At 40.1% G+C, this 18,867-nt stretch overlaps 2 protein-coding genes across 5 annotated transcripts in view; both read left to right on the forward strand.

The window, feature by feature from the left end:
* The window catches only part of pclob (piccolo presynaptic cytomatrix protein b), a 59,768-nt gene extending 47,260 nt beyond the window's left edge, over window positions 1-12,508 (forward strand). For 3 of the 4 annotated variants that reach the window (XM_035524975.1, XM_035524976.1, XM_035524978.1), the window contains 12 exons: window positions 311-361; window positions 614-744; window positions 1,707-1,733; window positions 2,452-2,545; window positions 3,668-3,739; window positions 4,659-4,920; window positions 5,014-5,208; window positions 6,711-6,816; window positions 6,962-7,029; window positions 8,144-8,278; window positions 8,857-9,002; window positions 9,185-12,508. In XM_035524975.1, coding sequence (XP_035380868.1) covers window positions 311-361; window positions 614-744; window positions 1,707-1,733; window positions 2,452-2,545; window positions 3,668-3,739; window positions 4,659-4,920; window positions 5,014-5,208; window positions 6,711-6,816; window positions 6,962-7,029; window positions 8,144-8,278; window positions 8,857-9,002; window positions 9,185-9,328 — 1,431 coding nt within the window. In that variant the 3' untranslated portion in view covers window positions 9,329-12,508. The remainder of the gene's footprint in view (window positions 1-310; window positions 362-613; window positions 745-1,706; window positions 1,734-2,451; window positions 2,546-3,667; window positions 3,740-4,658; window positions 4,921-5,013; window positions 5,209-6,710; window positions 6,817-6,961; window positions 7,030-8,143; window positions 8,279-8,856; window positions 9,003-9,184) is intronic. The other variant, XM_035524977.1, reaches the window with a different exon arrangement.
* Window positions 12,509-17,209: 4,701 nt separating this feature from the next.
* Window positions 17,210-18,867, forward strand: part of LOC113577182 (voltage-dependent calcium channel subunit alpha-2/delta-1) — a 57,389-nt gene continuing 55,731 nt past the window's right edge. Inside the window, exon 1 of the mRNA XM_035525306.1 lies at window positions 17,210-17,298. Coding sequence (XP_035381199.1) covers window positions 17,210-17,298 — 89 coding nt within the window. The remainder of the gene's footprint in view (window positions 17,299-18,867) is intronic.

Raw genomic sequence — 18,867 nt, forward strand, 5'->3', positions numbered from 1 at the left:
AGATGTGTTTCTGTAGGTGGTCTGAGTTATGCTGCTCCTCATAACCCCTGTAAATCCATTCTGACTGAAGCAAGGTGATTTGTTGTGGTCAATGTATTGAATTTAAAAACATTTGACTTAAAGAATGGAAAGAAAAAACCTGTGTGTGCATGTGTGTGTGCGTTAAAAAAAAGCGATATATATATAGAGAGAGATTTCTATATATTTTTATATGTTTTATGCACATGTATATATCTGCATCTATAGTTGTCTCTTTCTTTTACATACACATTACCCATGATGCCTATTTTATGAATTTGGTTTTCCTCAGTCTGCAGAGGCTCTGAAACAACAACCACATCCTATCAGTGGTGAAATACAGGTAAATATGCTTGACTTCACCTAAGATACCACTCCCAATTGGAATTATATGTAGGCTAACATATATTCTAAAGCAACTCATAAACTTAGAACTGATATATGTACAATGTAATTTACAGTTAACATGTTACACACACACACACACCCACACACATACACACACACACACACACACACACACACACACACACACACGTGTATGTGTGTGGGTGTGTGTGTGTGTCGAATCATATTTCATATTTCTTTCTCATAGCTTCAAATTAATTATGACAAGAATATGGGTAACTTGATCGTCCATGTCCTACAAGCAAGAAATCTTTCCCCAAGAGATAACAATGGATATTCAGACCCTTTTGTTAAGGTGTATCTTCTACCAGGGAGAGGGTGAGTACCAAATGTGTGTAGGTGTATGTGTATGTGTTTGTTTGTGTGAGTGTGTTTGTGTGTGTGTTGGGACGTGTGAGTGAGTGAAAGAACATGAGGGAGAAAGACATGTTTTGTGTTTGTCTGCTGTTTGTCCATGTGTTTTATTGATGTTTTTATGTCTGTGTTCTTATGTTTCTGTTGTTTTATGTCTTCTGTGGCTGAACCATTATTTATTCTGATGTTTAATTTTTTACTATTATTTTACATTTTTGGTTTTCTACCCTATTTCCTAATTAATATACTTGCTTTTTTCATCCTAATCTTCTGACCTAGTACAATATTTCTTCTTACAAACACTTTCTACACAGACTCTTATTACAGTGACAAAAGTCATCACACATTAGAATGATGAAAGATTCAATTAGCTTGCAACAAACTGACTACAGTAGTGCTATAATTCTAGTACTTTCTAATTTTTCTGTTTATTGCGATGCTCTCTGCTTTGTTTAAAAAACAACTTGTCCAAACGCCACAGCCTTAGCACCATAATGGCTTCTTGGAAGGTAGAACAGCAGATGTCTCTTTATAGCACTAAACATTTATCTGCTTAGCGTAGCTCCCCCCACACTCCATTCACTCACTGAGCTTTAGTCTCTCGCCTTGATACTCATGAAGTCAACAAGCAGCAAAATCAATACAGCCTTCTCCAGTGCCGGGCGCCTAATGGTATATCTACTCTCTCCTAATGGCCATATCTGGAGTGTTTATGAGATTAAGCTGCATTACCTGCCTTGCCTCTGCTCCATCAGATACCAAGAGCTGGGCTAACTACACTCCAGTGCCTCTGGAGCTTTCAGGCCGGCCGATGTTTTATCCCCTCACCTCCACCCCCTATCGCCTTTTTTTCCTTCTGACCTTCTGATTGTCTTCTGTTTGTCTGTCTGCTTTGGCATTCCTCAAAAATCTCTGGATTGGTTCAGCCAAGTCATGGTTGTCCAGAACGCAAGGTAGCGTGGCCCAAAGCCGTCCCGCCTCTTGCTTTGGCTCCTGTGTGTGTGTATGTGTGGCTTCATGTTGGGTCTTGTGTCCATTGCTGTCCATTGTCATTCCCCTGAGTTCAGACTGGTGAGAGGGCCTTTCTGTGTCGACTGTCATCGAAGCTACCTCACAACCATCTCTACCTCTGAATATCCATAGTAACGTTTCTTCATGAAACACTTTTATCAAGGCAAATGTTTTTGAAGATAACTCGTTCAAAATCTAATCCCACAGTAGTTATGTGCAGCAGCTGCTAAATACTAATTCTGTAGTGCTCAGAGGTGTCTTGCACTGTTGCAAATTCAGCAATTCTCTAGAATTGCATGGCAGAGACATAATTTCATGCACTGCTCTAGTGATGTCGTTATCATCATCTGCAATCAGTATAGTAAATCCATCAGTATTGCTTCATTTGAAGTATTATTCTGTCATATCTGCATCTATTTGATGTATAAACAATGAGAATCATTAAAACCTTGTACTGCTTGTGCTGTAGGTACGTCTGTGATAATCTTAGCATAACAGCTAAGAATACATGCTTGGTGTTTGTGCCAGTTTCAGTATTCTTTAAATTTAGACTCCACAATTTGTAGCGATTCCAGAGTGACTATGAATAAATCTTTAATTAGACTCTGATATCTCGTCTATAAACGTTTTGTGCCCTGTCACCTCATAATGACATTACAGTGCTGAAAACAAGAGAAGGACTAAGTATGTACAGAAGACCCAGAACCCTGAGTGGAACCAGACTGTCATCTACAAAAATATTCACTTGGAGCAGGTAAGCATCAGCATCTGCCTTTAGGAGGAATGCAGGAGCTCGAAGGTAAACCCGTTACAGCGCTGACCTCCTGTGCCCTACTCTCTCCTCCAGGTTAACCGGTTCTCTAAGTGTGGCCTCCTTCAGTCGTAATTTTCTCACTCAGGAATGGGTTTATACATTCTTGAAGAAATTTTATTCTAGAGTGTAGCACCGAACAAAGGCGGTGCTCAAATCCATTTTTACACACACATGCACACGTAGCCATGCACACAGAATCATCATGGTATTATTGACAAGTGTGACGGTGCATCTTAATTTAGCCAAAATGGTTTTGTACTAAAAAAGATCTGCCTTGGTACACTCTATTCTTTAATATGAACTTACTCGTGGAATGATTTGATATTTGTACTGAATTTTGCTCTCTTTCTGTGAACAATAAAATGAGTAAATGTTGCTGAGTTTAAAATGAAACGTGTGTGCTCTCTTCAAATCTGCACTATTTGAATTGAATTATGCTCAGTCCCATTCTTAGCTTTGCAAATAGGAAACAAGTCTGAGAAGCTCAGTGTATGAGATAGTAAAGGAGAGATCACATGCAAATGTGAAAAAGATCTTATTTGCTGCGTGTGCAGGTCTTTAAGTTTACATGATTGTCTAAATAATAGAAAAGGGTCACGGCAACCAAGAAGGGAGCACTTTAACTTTACAGGCTGCAACGGCCTAAAGTTTGTTCACTGCCAGATCACCTTACAGACACCGATTGGGTGTTTCCCATGAAAGCTGTAGATTTCCCATAATTTTCAGTAACTAGCTGCAGCTTTTTTCCCCCACTAACGTGTTTAAAATTACTCTTATGATCCTAAGTTACTATAGCAGACTGAGTGCATTTGGCATCCATCCATGGAAGCAGACAGAGACTCTTTAGTGTATGTAGAGGATGTTTGATAAGAGTTGATGATGGTTTTTAACACCTCTGATGGGGTTTCAGATTATGTGATGGTGTAATTACAGTAAGGCATCACACAGGGCTTTCAAGACTATATTATGCATTCCAGTGATGTCAGCACCCATGCTAAAATGCATGGGTACATACAGAGAACTGTATGACTAATGTGTTTCATGATTTTATTTTACTTTCAGCTGAAGAGGAAAACCTTAGAGGTGACAGTGTGGGATTATGACAGATACTCCTCCAATGATTTCCTGGGAGAAGTGAGTTGCTTGCTAGCATTCTGATTCAGGGTGCCAAAACTCTTTTGGCAGTGAGCAAACTTATCATCCACATAATTCCCCAGAACGGCTTGATCAGTTTCATCCCTGAGTGCAAAAAATTCTTCATCAGTTTTTTTGTGCCATAATTTAAAAAATGGCCCATTTTCCATGTACTATAAAGCCTGCTATTTAAATTTTAGAATCAAAATTTGATTTACATTTGTATGTATTTTATTAATTTCTTGCTGAATAGCTGTGTTTGTACATTTCTAAGTCCTTATAGACTGGGTATATATACCACTACACCTGGCCTATGGAAGGGGTCTGAGGAGCAGACGGGTTCTGGCTTGTATATCTGGCTTGTATGTCCAGATGCCTTCTTGTTAGTGTTATCTTCAACACTGTTGAAAAAAACTCAGGACAGGGACAATACTATGTACTATGTATGAGGACACAGGAATGCACAATGATATTATGATCCTGAGTTGAAGCTTGTGACAACAAGCTCAAATAGCCATATGTGGACTCCCACACACATATACAAAAACCAAGAAACTGGATGTGCTCCAAAAATATATAAGGGTAGAAACATTATTGAGGAATTAGTATTTATACAGAAAATTAGGTAATTCAATATTGAAATAAAATGCAATTAAAAAAATCAACAAGGAAAATGCCATGGAAAGAGGGTAATATCAAGGCATCAAAAGAAAGTTCCCTGCTGTTAATCTGAGAAAGAATCATTTTTCACCTGAAGACAGCAGGAGGGTTGTGATACTGAGAGCATCAAACAGCTTTTTAATGTGTTAGTCCTTCAGATGATGACAAGAAGTCTTGGGTTTTGGCAAATAATGAGCCTAACTGCTACATTAGTTATTACTGGAGTGTGTACTGAGGAAATATACCATGTGTGTTTCAGGTGCTGATTGACCTGTCTAACACAGCTCAACTGGATAACATGCCTCGCTGGCACCCCCTAAAGGAACAGAGTGAGAGCATCCACCATGGCAGAGGCCTTGCCCCACAGGGTGGTGCTGGAGCTGGAAGCCAGGGAGGCCAGGGTGGATCTGGAGGATCAGCCGGACCTGGGGGCACTGCAGGCCAACCAAGCAATGACCAATCACCCAAAACCTCTGTCATCAAAAGCAGGAGCCATGGCATTTTTCCCGACCCCGCTAAAGGTAGCACACCTGCAGCCAAACTCCTGCCGCACATTCATTCATTCAACTAATTTGCAGTATCAGTGTCACAGCACCAGACACCGCTGGTTTTAGATACCCAGGTGCCAACAATAGAGAAGTCCCACAGTAGCCCAGGCAGTTCCAAGTCTTCATCCGAGGGCCACCTACGCTCGCGCGGACCCTCTCGCAGCCAGAGCAAGAGCAGTGTGACGCAGACTCACCTGGAGGAGGCTGGCAATGCCATTGCTGCCGCCGAGGCTGCCGTGCAACAGGGCCGTCTCCAGCCAAGTAACATTTAACCCCTATACATCAGTAACCTTTACCCCTAGACATTAACACACAACATAACTCTCCTGTCACTTCTCTGTCCTTCTGCCTTCTCTCTCTCTCTCTCTCTCTCTCTCTCTCTCTCTCTCTCTCTCTCTCTCTCTCTCCTCTCTCTCTTTGCCTGACCTTTATGTCCTTACCTGTCTGTATGATCTTTTTTTACATTTTCTCTTGTATTCACAGTTTCTCGTAAAACCATAAAATAGACAAATAACCTGTATTAAGCCCCATTAATATATCAAAAGAATTTAAACCATTACTTGGGAACAGCAACTATGGAAAGGAAATGTAAAGCCCAAATTGACTATAAAGTACTGGCAAAATGAATTTTTAAAGTAAACAATGAATAATCCAGAACATATTCTTGATTGAAATTATTCATTTGATTTAAGTTTTGAATAAAGAAATGGCAAGCATAAAAAATGCTATATTGTATCTTAGAAATCTTACAAAAGAAAATGTCATTTTTAACAAAGCTCAGAAATTTGCAATCATTTTAAACTAAAATGTTTTTGAAGATCACCCACTCCACACTACTGTCATAAATGGGCATCTTAATAATCCACTGAGTCATCCTGCAAAGACTTAATTAAAAATGATCCCCACAGATGCTCAAACTCAAGATTATCACTGTATTGGAGTATTTTTAAATCAGACACATTACCTGCATATGCAAACCCCTCAGTATGTGGCAATGATTCCCTGTAGTACTCCGTACTCCCACTCTGCCCTGAAATGCCAACATTGCAATATAGTCATTTAGGATGCACATGTTTGTGTTTTACAACCCCACATGTATTTTTTGCCACAGCATGCCAGTCCCACTCTCACCAAATACCCTGTGATAATTAAACCTTTACCTAAGTCAAACCACACGTTGTGTTAGCATGACTGTAGTGCATAAAAGTCCCAAGCTGGTTTCATATGAGACCAACCACACTCTCTGTGGAAAAGTCCCACTCACATCTTGTTGAGGGCTATCTTGATTTTGAAAAATCAGCTTCTACCAGCCAATGAGAGCTCATGTATCAGCTGACCATCATGGGAGGAGCACTACTGAGGAGGTGAGACACATGATTCCTCCCTAGTCCAAAATTGAATGTAATTAAAACTGTTTCTCAATAATTAAATACAAAATCAAGATTGTCTTATATTTTGAGCAATGTAATTCAAATCAAAATAGGATGAATTAAAAAGTCAATAGAAAACAAAACTTACTGAATGTAAAAAGCTATGTAAACCTGTGCATGTGACCATTAGGTATTCTATAATGAGATCGTAATGAGCATAAAATTGAATTCCAAATAAATCTCTTTGGTCTCTGTTTCACTGCCCTTTCATGCAATGTTTGTGTGTGAAATATGTTCCATCTCTTTTGCTATGGCATTACTTTGTATTGAGGTTACTGAGGTTACTAGGTTTTTCCCTCTTCTCTCCCTCTTGCTGTCTCTTCACATTTGCAGACAGAGCAACACACCGGCTGAGTAATGGAGATGGGTATACCCTGGATAGTGAGGATGGCACAGACACTAATGCGGTAGACAGTGCTATCTTCCAGGTCCCTCAGCTGTGCGTGCACTCTTTCACCTTGTTCCTGCTCAGTTCACATTTCATTAAAATGGGAGCTACATTAATGCATTAGGTGCATCAGACACTCAGCACGTTCAGTTCTTGGGTGCCTTTGCTCATGGTGTGATGCTTCCTTGTCCTTCAGGAAGGCTATTCCTAATGGTCTGGATAAGAGAGGCTCTGACTCTCTACTGAACCTGCCTGACTCTGAAGGTAAAGGTCCTGTCTTTTATTAACAGTCATAAGTCATGTGTTAAACTATCCATGTTATGATATTAAACTATCCAGCTTATGGGACTCTTGTGTTACTTGATGCTACTGTGACTTGGAAGTCCCTGCTTTACTGTCCCCATACACACGCTGTTTAATTAGCCTAGAAAGAGAAGCAAAATGTCACATTTTTAAATCTGATTTGTCGTTGTATGTACTACAGTAAAACACTTTAGCATATAAATATTGGCACCCGATGCAGTAGGGAAGCGGCCTGGCCAGCTTGCCCCTGAGGTTGAATTAGCACTTGTCTGAAAGCTGTTTATGAGGCAGGGAGCCTGTCGGGCTAACAGCTACAGCAGCCTTCTCCTTCTGTTCTGCCATAGCCGTGCCATGGTGTCAGTGCTCCTCTGAATTATTCATCACAGCAGGGAGTGTGTGCAGTGCATGTGTGCGCGCCTGTGTGTGTGCGTGCAAGTGCGCTTGAGTGTGTGTGTGTGTGTGTGTGTGTGTGTGTGTGTGTGTGTGTGTGTGTGTGTGTGTGAGTGTGAGTGAGTGTGTGTGTGTGTGTGTGTGTGTGTGTGTGTACCTGCCTCTCAAGAGAGGGATCAGAAAAGAGACAGGCTCCAGTCTGAGACGCAGTACCCTGTAACCTTGCTCAGATGGAGAGACTTTTGTAAGATATTTCTTAAAAGCACATAAAAATCTAATTTTTAAATATATTCTTGGTCTTGATAGGACTTATTCTATAAAAGCCTGTAACAAAATAAAATTATTTAAAAATAAAGACATTTGAAGTATGCACATTTACTTTGTGCACTGTTTCATCGCAAAGCAATACTCGTCCACTAGAGGTCACTGAAAACCACATTTTATTTGACAAATGCATGAAGTTATTGTATTGTAGAGTACACTTAATCTTCAGACCTGGTAGTCAGAAGAAACAAGAGAAACAAGTCTCCTCCATAAACACAATATGATATCTTCTGGTGTGAATGCATTTGTGTTAATAATATTATTATAATAATAAATATTTTATAAATATGTCAATTCTAATATGCCGGACGTATTGTGTGTTGCCAAACGATATTGACTTTTTCCACAATATTTGGATTAGTTAAAAACCAGATAATGGGTGAGATCAAGGTGGCTCTGAAGAAAGAGATGAAGACTGAAGGAGAGCAGCTGGTCCTTGAGATTCTCCAGTGCAGAAACATCACCTACAAGTTCAAATCTCCAGACCATCTGCCTGGTAATGCAAGACTCACTGAATCCCACAATCCAGCTGAGTCTAAGAGAACAACAGAACGCATGGTGAACGCATGGTGAATTCAGCTGTAATACAATTCAATGGGTTCAATGTTGTTACTTGGGAATCTCTGTTGCTGCTGCTGTTGTTGTTGTGATGCTCTGTCTTGTCTGTGCAGTTATAAAACCCCAGTCAGAATCCACTACAACTTAAGAGCCATTTTGTAATTGTACAGCATCAAAGGCTTTGCAGAAGTAATAGCTCTCCTTTTAAACTGCATCTTTGCCATGCTCACTGTTAGTGACATATTCACTGAAACTAGGGACAAATACAGGGACAAACCTGCCCCGCTCTTTCATATGTCTAAGAGTTAGGATTTAATTTCAGTTTGGGACTAGGTTATAAATTTGTATAAAATTGCTGAAACAGTGTAAGAATATAAGAATGTAAATGGAATGGTGATAATTATTGCTTGATAATTAATTGTTTGTAGGCAAGGCAAGTTTATTTATATAGCACTTTTGTTACTCAGAAGCAATTCAAAGTGCTTGTAGTTATAACTGTGTGATTTTCTTCTTTAGACTTGTATGTGAAGCTGTATGTGGTTAACGTGGCGACACAGAAGCGGATCATCAAGAAGAAGACCAGAGTGTGTCGCCATGACAGAGAGCCGTCCTTCAACGAAACATTCCGCTTCAGCCTCAATCCAACTGGTCACTCCATCCAGGTGAGTCTGGCACACACACACCCAATCACACATATCCAATAAAGCCAACATACATTCAGAAATACCTCCACCATACAGGAATAGTTTTTTTTAACACCTTACATAGTATTTAATGCATAGGCCAGAGTGCTACAGACATACATGACCTTCTCTCTGTACCTCCTGCCGCACACACACCACAGCTTTTCCTGGTGTCTAATGGGGGGAAGTTTGTGAAGAAGACTCTAATCGGCGAAGCATACATCTGGCTGGACAAAGTGGACATGCGTAAGCGAGCAGTGAGCTGGCACGAGCTGGTGGCCAGCTCCCCTCACACACAGCCCTGAGCGGTCCCGGATGCACTGCCACGAGGGCAGAGAGAGTTACAGGCAGGCGGGGCGATCAGGCTGGGAGTGACATGCAGATACGTAACGCAATTGATGGAATATGGGAAGGAGAAAAGTAGGACACATTTCAGTGAATAATTCATCCTTGTGTCAAGGAGGACGTAATCAGATCTGGTTGCCGTCCTACAGAAAAGTGCATAGAGGACCTTACTGAAATTTAGACCCATCGTCAGAGTGTGAAAGATATAATTTAAAAAAGATCAAATATTTACCTCCCAAACCATTTTGTTGTCAGAAGTAATCTCCCTGGCAGTATACCTGATGTCCTGTAGATTTGCTATTACATATCATTTAACCTCTTATACCAGTTAATTGACTAACAGTTTGGGGGTTAACTATCATGATCCATTTTAAGTCTTTTATCTTCATGTGTACCTAATTTTATTTCCTATGTTTCTTTTAAGTTTCCCTGCTGTTGCATCTTTTCCTAAACAGAAGTCTAGTGGGGATGCGTAGTGAAGACAGGATGCCTTTATGAAAAGATGCTTTTCATCACACAGTATAGTAAATGTAGGACAACACAGTACGTGCAGTCACTCTTATATAGATAGTAAAAAAAACAAACAATTGTGCAAAAAGTATATAAAGAGACATCAGTAGCAGAGTTTATCTTTTTCAGAGAATCTAGCCTCTCCACTCCATTTTTATATATGATCAGATTTATCATATCAGATTGTTATGTATATGGTGAACAGATAATCTTAGCTCTGATGTCGTGAATTTTCATGTGATGAATACAGTGTGACTTGTGAGCATGGCTCTCTCAACTATACATGCTCAGTGACCCTGTCTCTAGAGTCTTAATTTAAGTGTCCAATTCACAGGTTAGAAATTTTTCTTCAACCTCTGAGATTTTATGCAGTCCTTCAACCTCTGAGATGTTATGCCTTGTATCTGTGGGCCTTGGTCTCAGCAGGTAGGTCACAGCTGCATTGATAAAATCGGAGCCACGGCTAAAGGTCATGACCTATTATGTTCTGAACACATTTGTTCGTCAGTGACCTTGACCTATGGATGTTGGTGTCTCTGTTGTTGCAATAGCCTTCACATGGGTCTCCATGAAGTTACAGGGACAGCTACATGAAGTCACATGCACAGTAGGATCATGTATGTCCATTTTCTGTTTTGTTAAAAGCATCTTGGGGTAAATGTCATGTAAATGTTCAGATGTTGTCAGCTGTGCTCTCTGTTTTGTGATGAAGTTCTATGTTTGAACAAAATATGCAATCAAGAAAAAAAAAAGAGATTGATTCAAAAAACATTAAGATGCAGACCTCCTAACTTTGACAGGGGTCAACAAGGCTACAGAACTGGCTCTGCTCCTTGTGTTTATTTCAAATGGTGCAAGGTGTGTATCTGTAATGGGTGTCCTTGCCCGCCTGTTGGGCCTTTTAAAGATGTCTTAGTTTTTTTGTTTGTTTTTGTTGCTTTTGGAATGTTTGTTGTTTGTTTCTTTGTTTGCTTGTTTGTTTTGTTTGGGGGTTGTCACTGGTCTGTTCCTGTGAGTTTTAGTACCAGAGACTCGATATCCCAAATATATTCACTGCCACTTTTCCGTGCACCATATCAGTATACAAATCACATTAAAGAACATGTGCAGTAGTCTGTTGTGCTGGTCATCAGAACACCAAATACTGGGCCACCAGTTCGGTCTTTGGACTGAAATCACAGAGCAACGATTACTGCGTAGACACACTGAGTTCCTTAAAGCAACCATGATCAGTGTTTCCATTATCATTGTCAGTGGATTTCTTTGCACATAGAAAAAATGCTGTTAAATGCTGTTAATGGTACTATCATACTTAATACATGATGTACAAGCAGTGTACAGACATCACTTGTGCTTGAACAAAGAAATCTTCACGCAGTGTATAAAGGATTGTTGTCACAGTGAGATGAACAATCATGTGCCAACCTAATATCCTAACCAAATCCACTGGTTCAGTTTGGGTAATTCTATGCAACATAAATTATGTCTGGATGCATTTCCTTTTGATGTATGCTATTCATGAGGGTCTGGAAATATATGTATAGGTACCTTTTAAAGATATTTTAAAGATAATTTTAATTTTACTGAATAGTCAAAATCTATAAAAGTTATCAAAACTATATTGTGTTTTGATTCTTTTTTTTGACTTGCAGTTATGACAGAGAACATGTTGAGCTAATGCACTTTAGTTTTATGTTGCTTTATCAGTGTGTTTGACTTCCTGTCCAATTTTTTTTAAATTTTCCTACATGGAATACAGTAACATTTGAATCTTCCTTGGGTTAAAAAGCAACTCGATCTAAAATACCAAAACAAACCCGAGATGCACTTCAGCCTTGGTGCTCTGCAACTGTAAGGGTCCACTTATGCTGGCCAATCAGATCTCCGATCTACTGTATTTTCCCTCTAATAGTGCTGTGTACTTGGTTTTTTATTCGAAGCTGTGTCCCCTTTAAATAATCATTGAAATGATGTCTTCATCTATATGGCTAATGTTTTATCTCTGTTGCTTTAATGTAATGTTAACCTGATTTGCTATGCTGTATTCCTGGGAGCATTCATCTAAGATGAGTCTGATGTATTAAGTTGTAGTAAACAGTGTGAATGTGATTTGATTATTTTTATTATGTAAATACATAAGATATTTTCTATAAAAAGAGGTTTGAATATTTATTTGGTCTGACACTGAGCATGTGAGTGTGAACTCAATGTCCTGTCTGTACAGATGTATTTGTCTAAGTGAGCAAGTGATTCATTTGATTGGCTAAAGGACATTAGTCAACTCATTTCAATCTTTAAAATAAAATCTGTGACATCTCACAGAATTAAGACAATGAAATAATAAAAAAAAAACACAAAAATTCTTTTCAACTTCAGTGGTTGACAAAGAATTTTTATGGTTTACACAGATGTTGCATGATTTGCTAGATGTTTGTTGATATTTTTGCCTCTAGATTCTGTTTAAAATGAGGGAAATTGAAAAAAAGATTACCTTAAGATGTATGCTGACTGTAAAAATGCTTGTAAAATTAGTCTTGTTTTTCACTACATGTAAAAAAGAGAGAGAAATTTAATGTTATGGTTTCGTGGTTGTCCACAGGATGTCATGAAATTATGCAAATTGTGTTGTAGAAAAAAAATACTATTAATTGAAAGATTCTATGAACAAAATGTTTCTCTGAATATAAATAATAAATATTAATGAAGAAAGTCTATTCAAAATGTGTACATGTGTCTGAGAATGTTTGTTTATTTACTATTCAAACAAAAAGAATTGTGATGACAATAATTGGCAAAACACTGGAAATTCACATTTCAGTACTTCCACAGTACATCCTGCGCACTGACAAATGTTTTCAGTAGAGCACACTGCTCTGCTGAAAATCACAGGAGTTGTACTGGTACAGCGTCTGTTAATTAACACACAAGAAAGTTACACATGCTACCCATACTTACACATATTGTATCATTTATTCATACATCACATAATCCATGAAATGTACCAGTGCTTGTATTATTTTGCCATTCACCAGCATAATGTTCACCTGTAATTGTTTCTTAGTTGTAACTCTTTAAGCAAACCACAAAGGTTAGCACCTTTCCTACTGAATAAAGCCTAATTTAAAGTGATCACCTCTTTTATGAAACCAGTTTGAACTTTTCCTGTCTGTGATCCTAGCTCAAGCAATTAATGTAATAGGCCTGTGCCGTATTGAGTCGCAGAAATTTATGTTTACAGATTTTTGTCAACAGAGGGCAGCAGCTAAACAGTAAAGATCCGTCCTCAGCAGAAAAAGATTGCTGTAAAATAAAAAAATCAACATACCTTTTTGAAACATTTAGATTTCATCTCACCAAAACAGAACAAGATATTTTAATCAGCAAGTGTTATTGCTAAATTAAAATACTTTACTCAATGACTTGCAATGATTACATGTACTGTGAATCAGTAAATCATGTGTCTGTGAGTATTAATGAAATTCATTAATGTATAATACAACCCTCTAGACCTAATAGGGCCTAATAGGGTATAATCTGACCTCAATTTAGAGAATAACAGAATAACAAAAAGGGACATATTCCTGGACATGGAATAAGTCTAATTGAATTAAATTGCAGTGTAAATGGTGAAACACCACTGGAAATCCAGTTTAATCTGGGTTTAATTTTAATCCTGGACTCAGATTCTTGCCTAAAATGTTTATACTCATATTGTCAGCATTCCTGTAGACTTCAGGAAATGTATATCATTGTCATACTATTCACATGTGCTTATACAATTGCTCAGATTTTTTCCATCACTGCTCACCACAAAGTTAGAATATAGGGGGTTAACACATAGCAGCAATGGGTCTTAGGACAAAAGCTGTAACAAGACTGTATGAGATAGCACTGCTGTGAACATCCATTCTCTTCCTGGGTAATGCAGGCAGGGCATGTTGCCATGGAGATCCAGTGTAGGAGGGTAGCAGGGCCCAGGGGACTGGTGTAGCTTGGATTTCAGAATGTATGTATGTGTGTGTGTGTGTGTGTGTGTGTGTGTGTGTGTGTGTGTGTGTGTGTGTGTGTGTGTGTGTGTGTGTGTGTGTGTGTGTGCTTGTGTATGATTGTAATTTGTTGTGTTTTACTGGACTAAATGGAGCATACAATGTGTTAATTCTGTATAAATATATTATTTTATTTTAATTAATAGCTTTTTTTCAGAATAAGATAATTAGATTTTCTAATTCACACAAAACTTATGCTGAACTATTAAAATGTTTAGTCCTTGGCAACACCACAAAATATTTATAGCATTTTTACAATGTTTACCAAATAAATAACAAGTCTTGTGCAAATGTTATAGTTAAATAGTTTTGCTTCTAGCATCTATCACTGGTGCCTTTGCTATTGTTTTTATGTACACTGATGTAGAAATCACAGCACTATGATTAGACTGACAATTACAGGTACCTATGGCTTTTAGGCTCCAATATAGTTACACCAGAGCCTTTTCAGTCTACAATTAATGAGCTTGCTCATTAGCGTTCCTGAATAGCCTCAGGTCAAGCCACAGGCAGATACCCTCGTGCGTGTGCGTGTGCGCACACACACACACACACACACGCACACACACACACACACACACACACACACACACACATCAAGGCCTTCACAGAACAGAGTTTTAAATGCACACCTAATATTTCCGAGTCTTCTTTGGTATCTGACCCTGGCTTCAGAGACCTCACTGAAAAGAAAGCGAGCGCATTAGGGATGTTTTTTATTAGGTTTTAATCACTCAGACCACAGTGCAGACGAGCTTGAGTTCTGCTCATGAAAAAGAGGTCGCCACTACAGTCTTTATTAAACAGCCCAGAGGAAATTTTAATGAGAGGGCTTGTTTTGATAATGTGATGCCTTTTTTTCCCCAGCTACTTCCCAGTGAGCCGCACGCTGGCCTTGGGCTTTTATCATGTCCCGATATTGTCCTCCCCACTTAACTGCCACTGGGTCATGCTGAGTCTCCTGCTCAGGAAAGGAACTGAGACTCTTTCGTGCTTATGAAATCCTTGGCCTCTTTCGAGAAAAGGTCGATGGGACGAAGCTAATGGAAGCATATAGAGATGGAACAATGGAGCAGAAATCACGCGGGTGCGGTGTGCTTCTGCCATTAGTCTGCTACCTTTCCTGAGCGAAGCGAGAGACTGTGCTCCATTTGGCTCTCTGTTATGGCCTTACTTTTCTCACTCACACTTCCCATTCTCACTCGCTCCTTCTCCTCATCGCACACTTGCTCGCTCTTTTCTCTCTCTCCAGCTCCACCACACGCCGCCCCTTTGCCACAGCCGTTGTTGAGGACTGGAGAGTCAGGGAGTGGTTGCTAGGTAACGCACGAAAGCCGAAATCCCCCGGCACTGTTCCCTGTGCCCTGACCTGCCTCTGTGCTCACTCGGTGTTTAACTTTTTATCTCATCGCCAGCAAAGTGTCTCTCACCCTCGAAGAACACATGCCACGGTAAGACCTTTCGAAGGCATTTAATGAGGGTACAAAATGCTGGGGTCCATTCGATGAGATCATGCTGCACTGGTGTCCTGTAATGTAACTTGCAGAGTTCACTAGAAAAAGTATGCTTGCTCCCTGACGTAATGATTTCATGTGAAAGTAAGGTCTTAACAGAATGTGGGAGGTGGCAGATCTTGACTCGGAAGCCTGTGTGGCAGCCTTCACCGAAGCAGCCAGGGCTTTGCTTCAGTCCTTTAGAACACTGAGCTTGCACAATGGCAGCGTTGTCCCTCTGAGGCAGAATTTAGCAAAGTGAGAGCAGACCTTCTAAATGACTCAGTACTGGCTAAACCGCTGTAAGCCCACTCCTTGTAACATTTTGCATGTTTAGTCAGCCAGGCGAATGTGCTCAGTACAGATGTACAGACTCAGTACAAGCTCCAGGCTTGTAAAACCCCCTCTCTCTCTTGCTCTTGGGTGACATGGTAAGACTTGGGCCAGCCAGTCCCTGGGTACTGTGTGCCTATGTGGTGCTGAAAGTTGGCAGAAGGAGAAATCATCACTTGAGCTCCTCAGACTGCATCTTGTACTTGAAGGTGATCAGTGAAACAGGCTGACAAAAATGGAGAAGGCACTTTTTAACAATATTTACCAATATTTCTGGTATGGGTATTTTTGATATGGAAGTGGTGTTATACTGCTGCATGGACAGTATTCACTTCAAAGACTGATTGACACAACACTGGCTTCATTTACATAAAGCCTATTGATCCTTTAGTAATCTGATTCATATTTCAATCAGAATATAAAACCTTGATATGAACGTCTCCATCAGAATAGAATGAACTGATTCACCCCAACCTGAAAATTTAACTTAATTGCCTTTAGCCGATTGCTACTTTTGGGGTGCATGTCTATGCCCTTTATCTGACGCATCCAGATTTTGGGGAGGTAGGTGGTGGAAGGCTGGATGTTTCAGTCTTGACTCATCATGTTCTGAAGCCATCTAAAGCTATAACATGTTGTAACTGGACAAAAAAGAAGCACAAAGATGGCGATATGTGTCTATTAATTATTGGATAGTGTGCACAACACTTCATCTTTTTCTCATTGTATTAAATAAAGTTTTCAGGTGGTGATTTGCACTGCTCTTTAGATGGTCTTGGGTAAACCTATTTCATTTTGAGTTTTAATATGATTATCCAGCCACCACTTTCTGATGTATTTTCATCGCAATTTAATTAGCAGATGTAGTTTTGGCAATTGTGCAACAATTCAAGCTTGGTGCACATTCTTAATTGATTTCAGGTGTGTGGTAATTGGACGGCATCTCTTGTGTAGAAAGAAAGAGAGAGAGAGAGCGATAGACCGACAACCCGACCAGATGCTAGTAAGTAGGAGGCGTAGAATTGTAGTAGAAGAGACATGGGGGTGAGATAAGGGAGTGGGTGCGTGACAGAGACACACACTCTCTCTCTCTTATTTGATTGTTGTCACCACACTTCTACGTAAAGAGTTTGCGGATCAGATGCGGAGACAAACGAATGTGGCAAGAAATGTTGTCTGGCGTTTATGACTGAAGACGTGACGAGACAGTTTGTGTGTGTGGTCCCGGTGAACGGATGACTCGATAGAGCGTTTCGAACTGGACGCGGGCGTTGTATTAGCACAAGTAACCAATCCAGTGGCGAGCTAGTGCACCGTTAACCTGATGACTGGTAATAAGATTAACTAGACAGCGGCTACCTTATCTCCGGGAAAAGTACAGTGGGGCTGTTGTGGATTTTAACGAGCATCGCTGGTACGAGTGATGCTGCACTTGATGCGCCAGGGCTCACACCTGATCATGAATCCGTACCGAACACCGGTGCTGATTCTAATCATATTTTCGACGCTTCATAGTTCGTGTCCGTCGCAATTCCCGACGTCGCTCATGTGAGTACTGTAATGTGTTGTGGTGCAGTGTTTTAGTACGGGAAAAGTGCTTTGGTTAGTAAAAGACTTGACTATAATTGATACTGTACAGTTGTTTGTATGGGTTAGACAGTTGTAGTTATGTCAGGATAAGCGGGTTTAAGGCTGAACCTAGAAGGAAGCTTTCGCTGTAGTTTTTAACTCGTGATTCTACTTTTTTCTTCTTTTCTTTTCTTCAGCCACTTGCGTTATTGCGCAAAGTACATGATTCAATTAGCCATGCGTCTCCTACTTTAAAATTTTAATTGAAAGTCCACTTCAGTTATGGCCATCACTCGGGTGAATAGCTTTGCTCTGACCTAGAGCCAGAGAATGTAGGGGGGGGTGGGTATGGTTCTGTTGGATGCATAACATTGGCAGGCTGCTTTATCTGTGACGGTGGAGGGGATTTACCAAGTGTGGGCAAGCACCAAGCACACTGGAAATGGCAAAACAAAAGGGAAGAGCTCTGGCATAGTATCTCAGGTAATAATGCCTCTGTAAGCTCTTCTGAGGGGCTGATGTATAGGGGTAATCAGTAGCCGTGATCTTGTGTTCCTGTTTGTTTCCTGTAGCTCAGCATGCTTCCTACTTCAGAACCGCGTGTTGGTCTTGCTTGGTGCTGATGCTTGTGCAGACACTGGCTCTAAAATGATACATTATTAGTGATGAGGAGCCAAGATGAGAGCGGAACTCCTCAGGGAGGCCTGGGCAGGAGCAGGTAATTATTCCCCCTGATAAATGACTTGGCCACGGAATCCAGCCCTGCAGTCTTCCAGGCACAAATGGCACATGCCCTGCTCTGGCCCATGTAAAACAAAACCACTACATATCCCACCAGAGACTAAAGGCAAATCATGTGCATGTGCCCTCACAAAGCAATCCAAATGCTTTCACCCACAGTGGCTGCGAGCATATGAATGAGCTGGTGAGGTGCTTTAGAAACAGGGCAGATGGCTGCTGTGATAGAATCCCCCTGTCCATCAGTCATTCTGCTTCCTTTTGTTGGCATACAGGTTTGTGGTTCCTGTGTATTACAAGACTGGTCCACACAAGTCCATACACAAAATGTCTCGCATGTTACGTTTGTGTGAAGCTGTTTGCCATATTCTAAAATTGTTTTTCTTAATTTGTAGACTTGACAGTTAAATGTGTAATTCAGTTTGCCACAATCTTACTTGATGGTTTGAGCACCAACTACATTACCAGATTGTTGTGGTTCTAGTGCTTAAAAGATGTTTTAAAAAATGCCAGTCTCTTCTCTACTCAGAGGAGCTGTAATCCTCAGGCTGAGAAGGGATTAAGTGGTTTATTATAGAGGGTTTTAGGAAAAGGCAGATCTCTGAATGAACCTGGATGAGTTTGTGAATGAAGCCTCATGTTCAGTGGATTAAACTCATTATGGTCATCAATAAATCCTGTTTGAGTATAAAAAAAGGCTTTTGTTCCAAATGACAAAAGAACAGTCATGTTTCCATTTTAAATCATGAAACTGACTCAAGGTAAAATTTGATGCACATGAACACCAACAAAAACTGATTTGGAATGATC

This window comes from Electrophorus electricus, chromosome 4 (assembly GCF_013358815.1).
Source record: "Electrophorus electricus isolate fEleEle1 chromosome 4, fEleEle1.pri, whole genome shotgun sequence".
NCBI lineage: Eukaryota > Metazoa > Chordata > Actinopteri > Gymnotiformes > Gymnotidae > Electrophorus > Electrophorus electricus.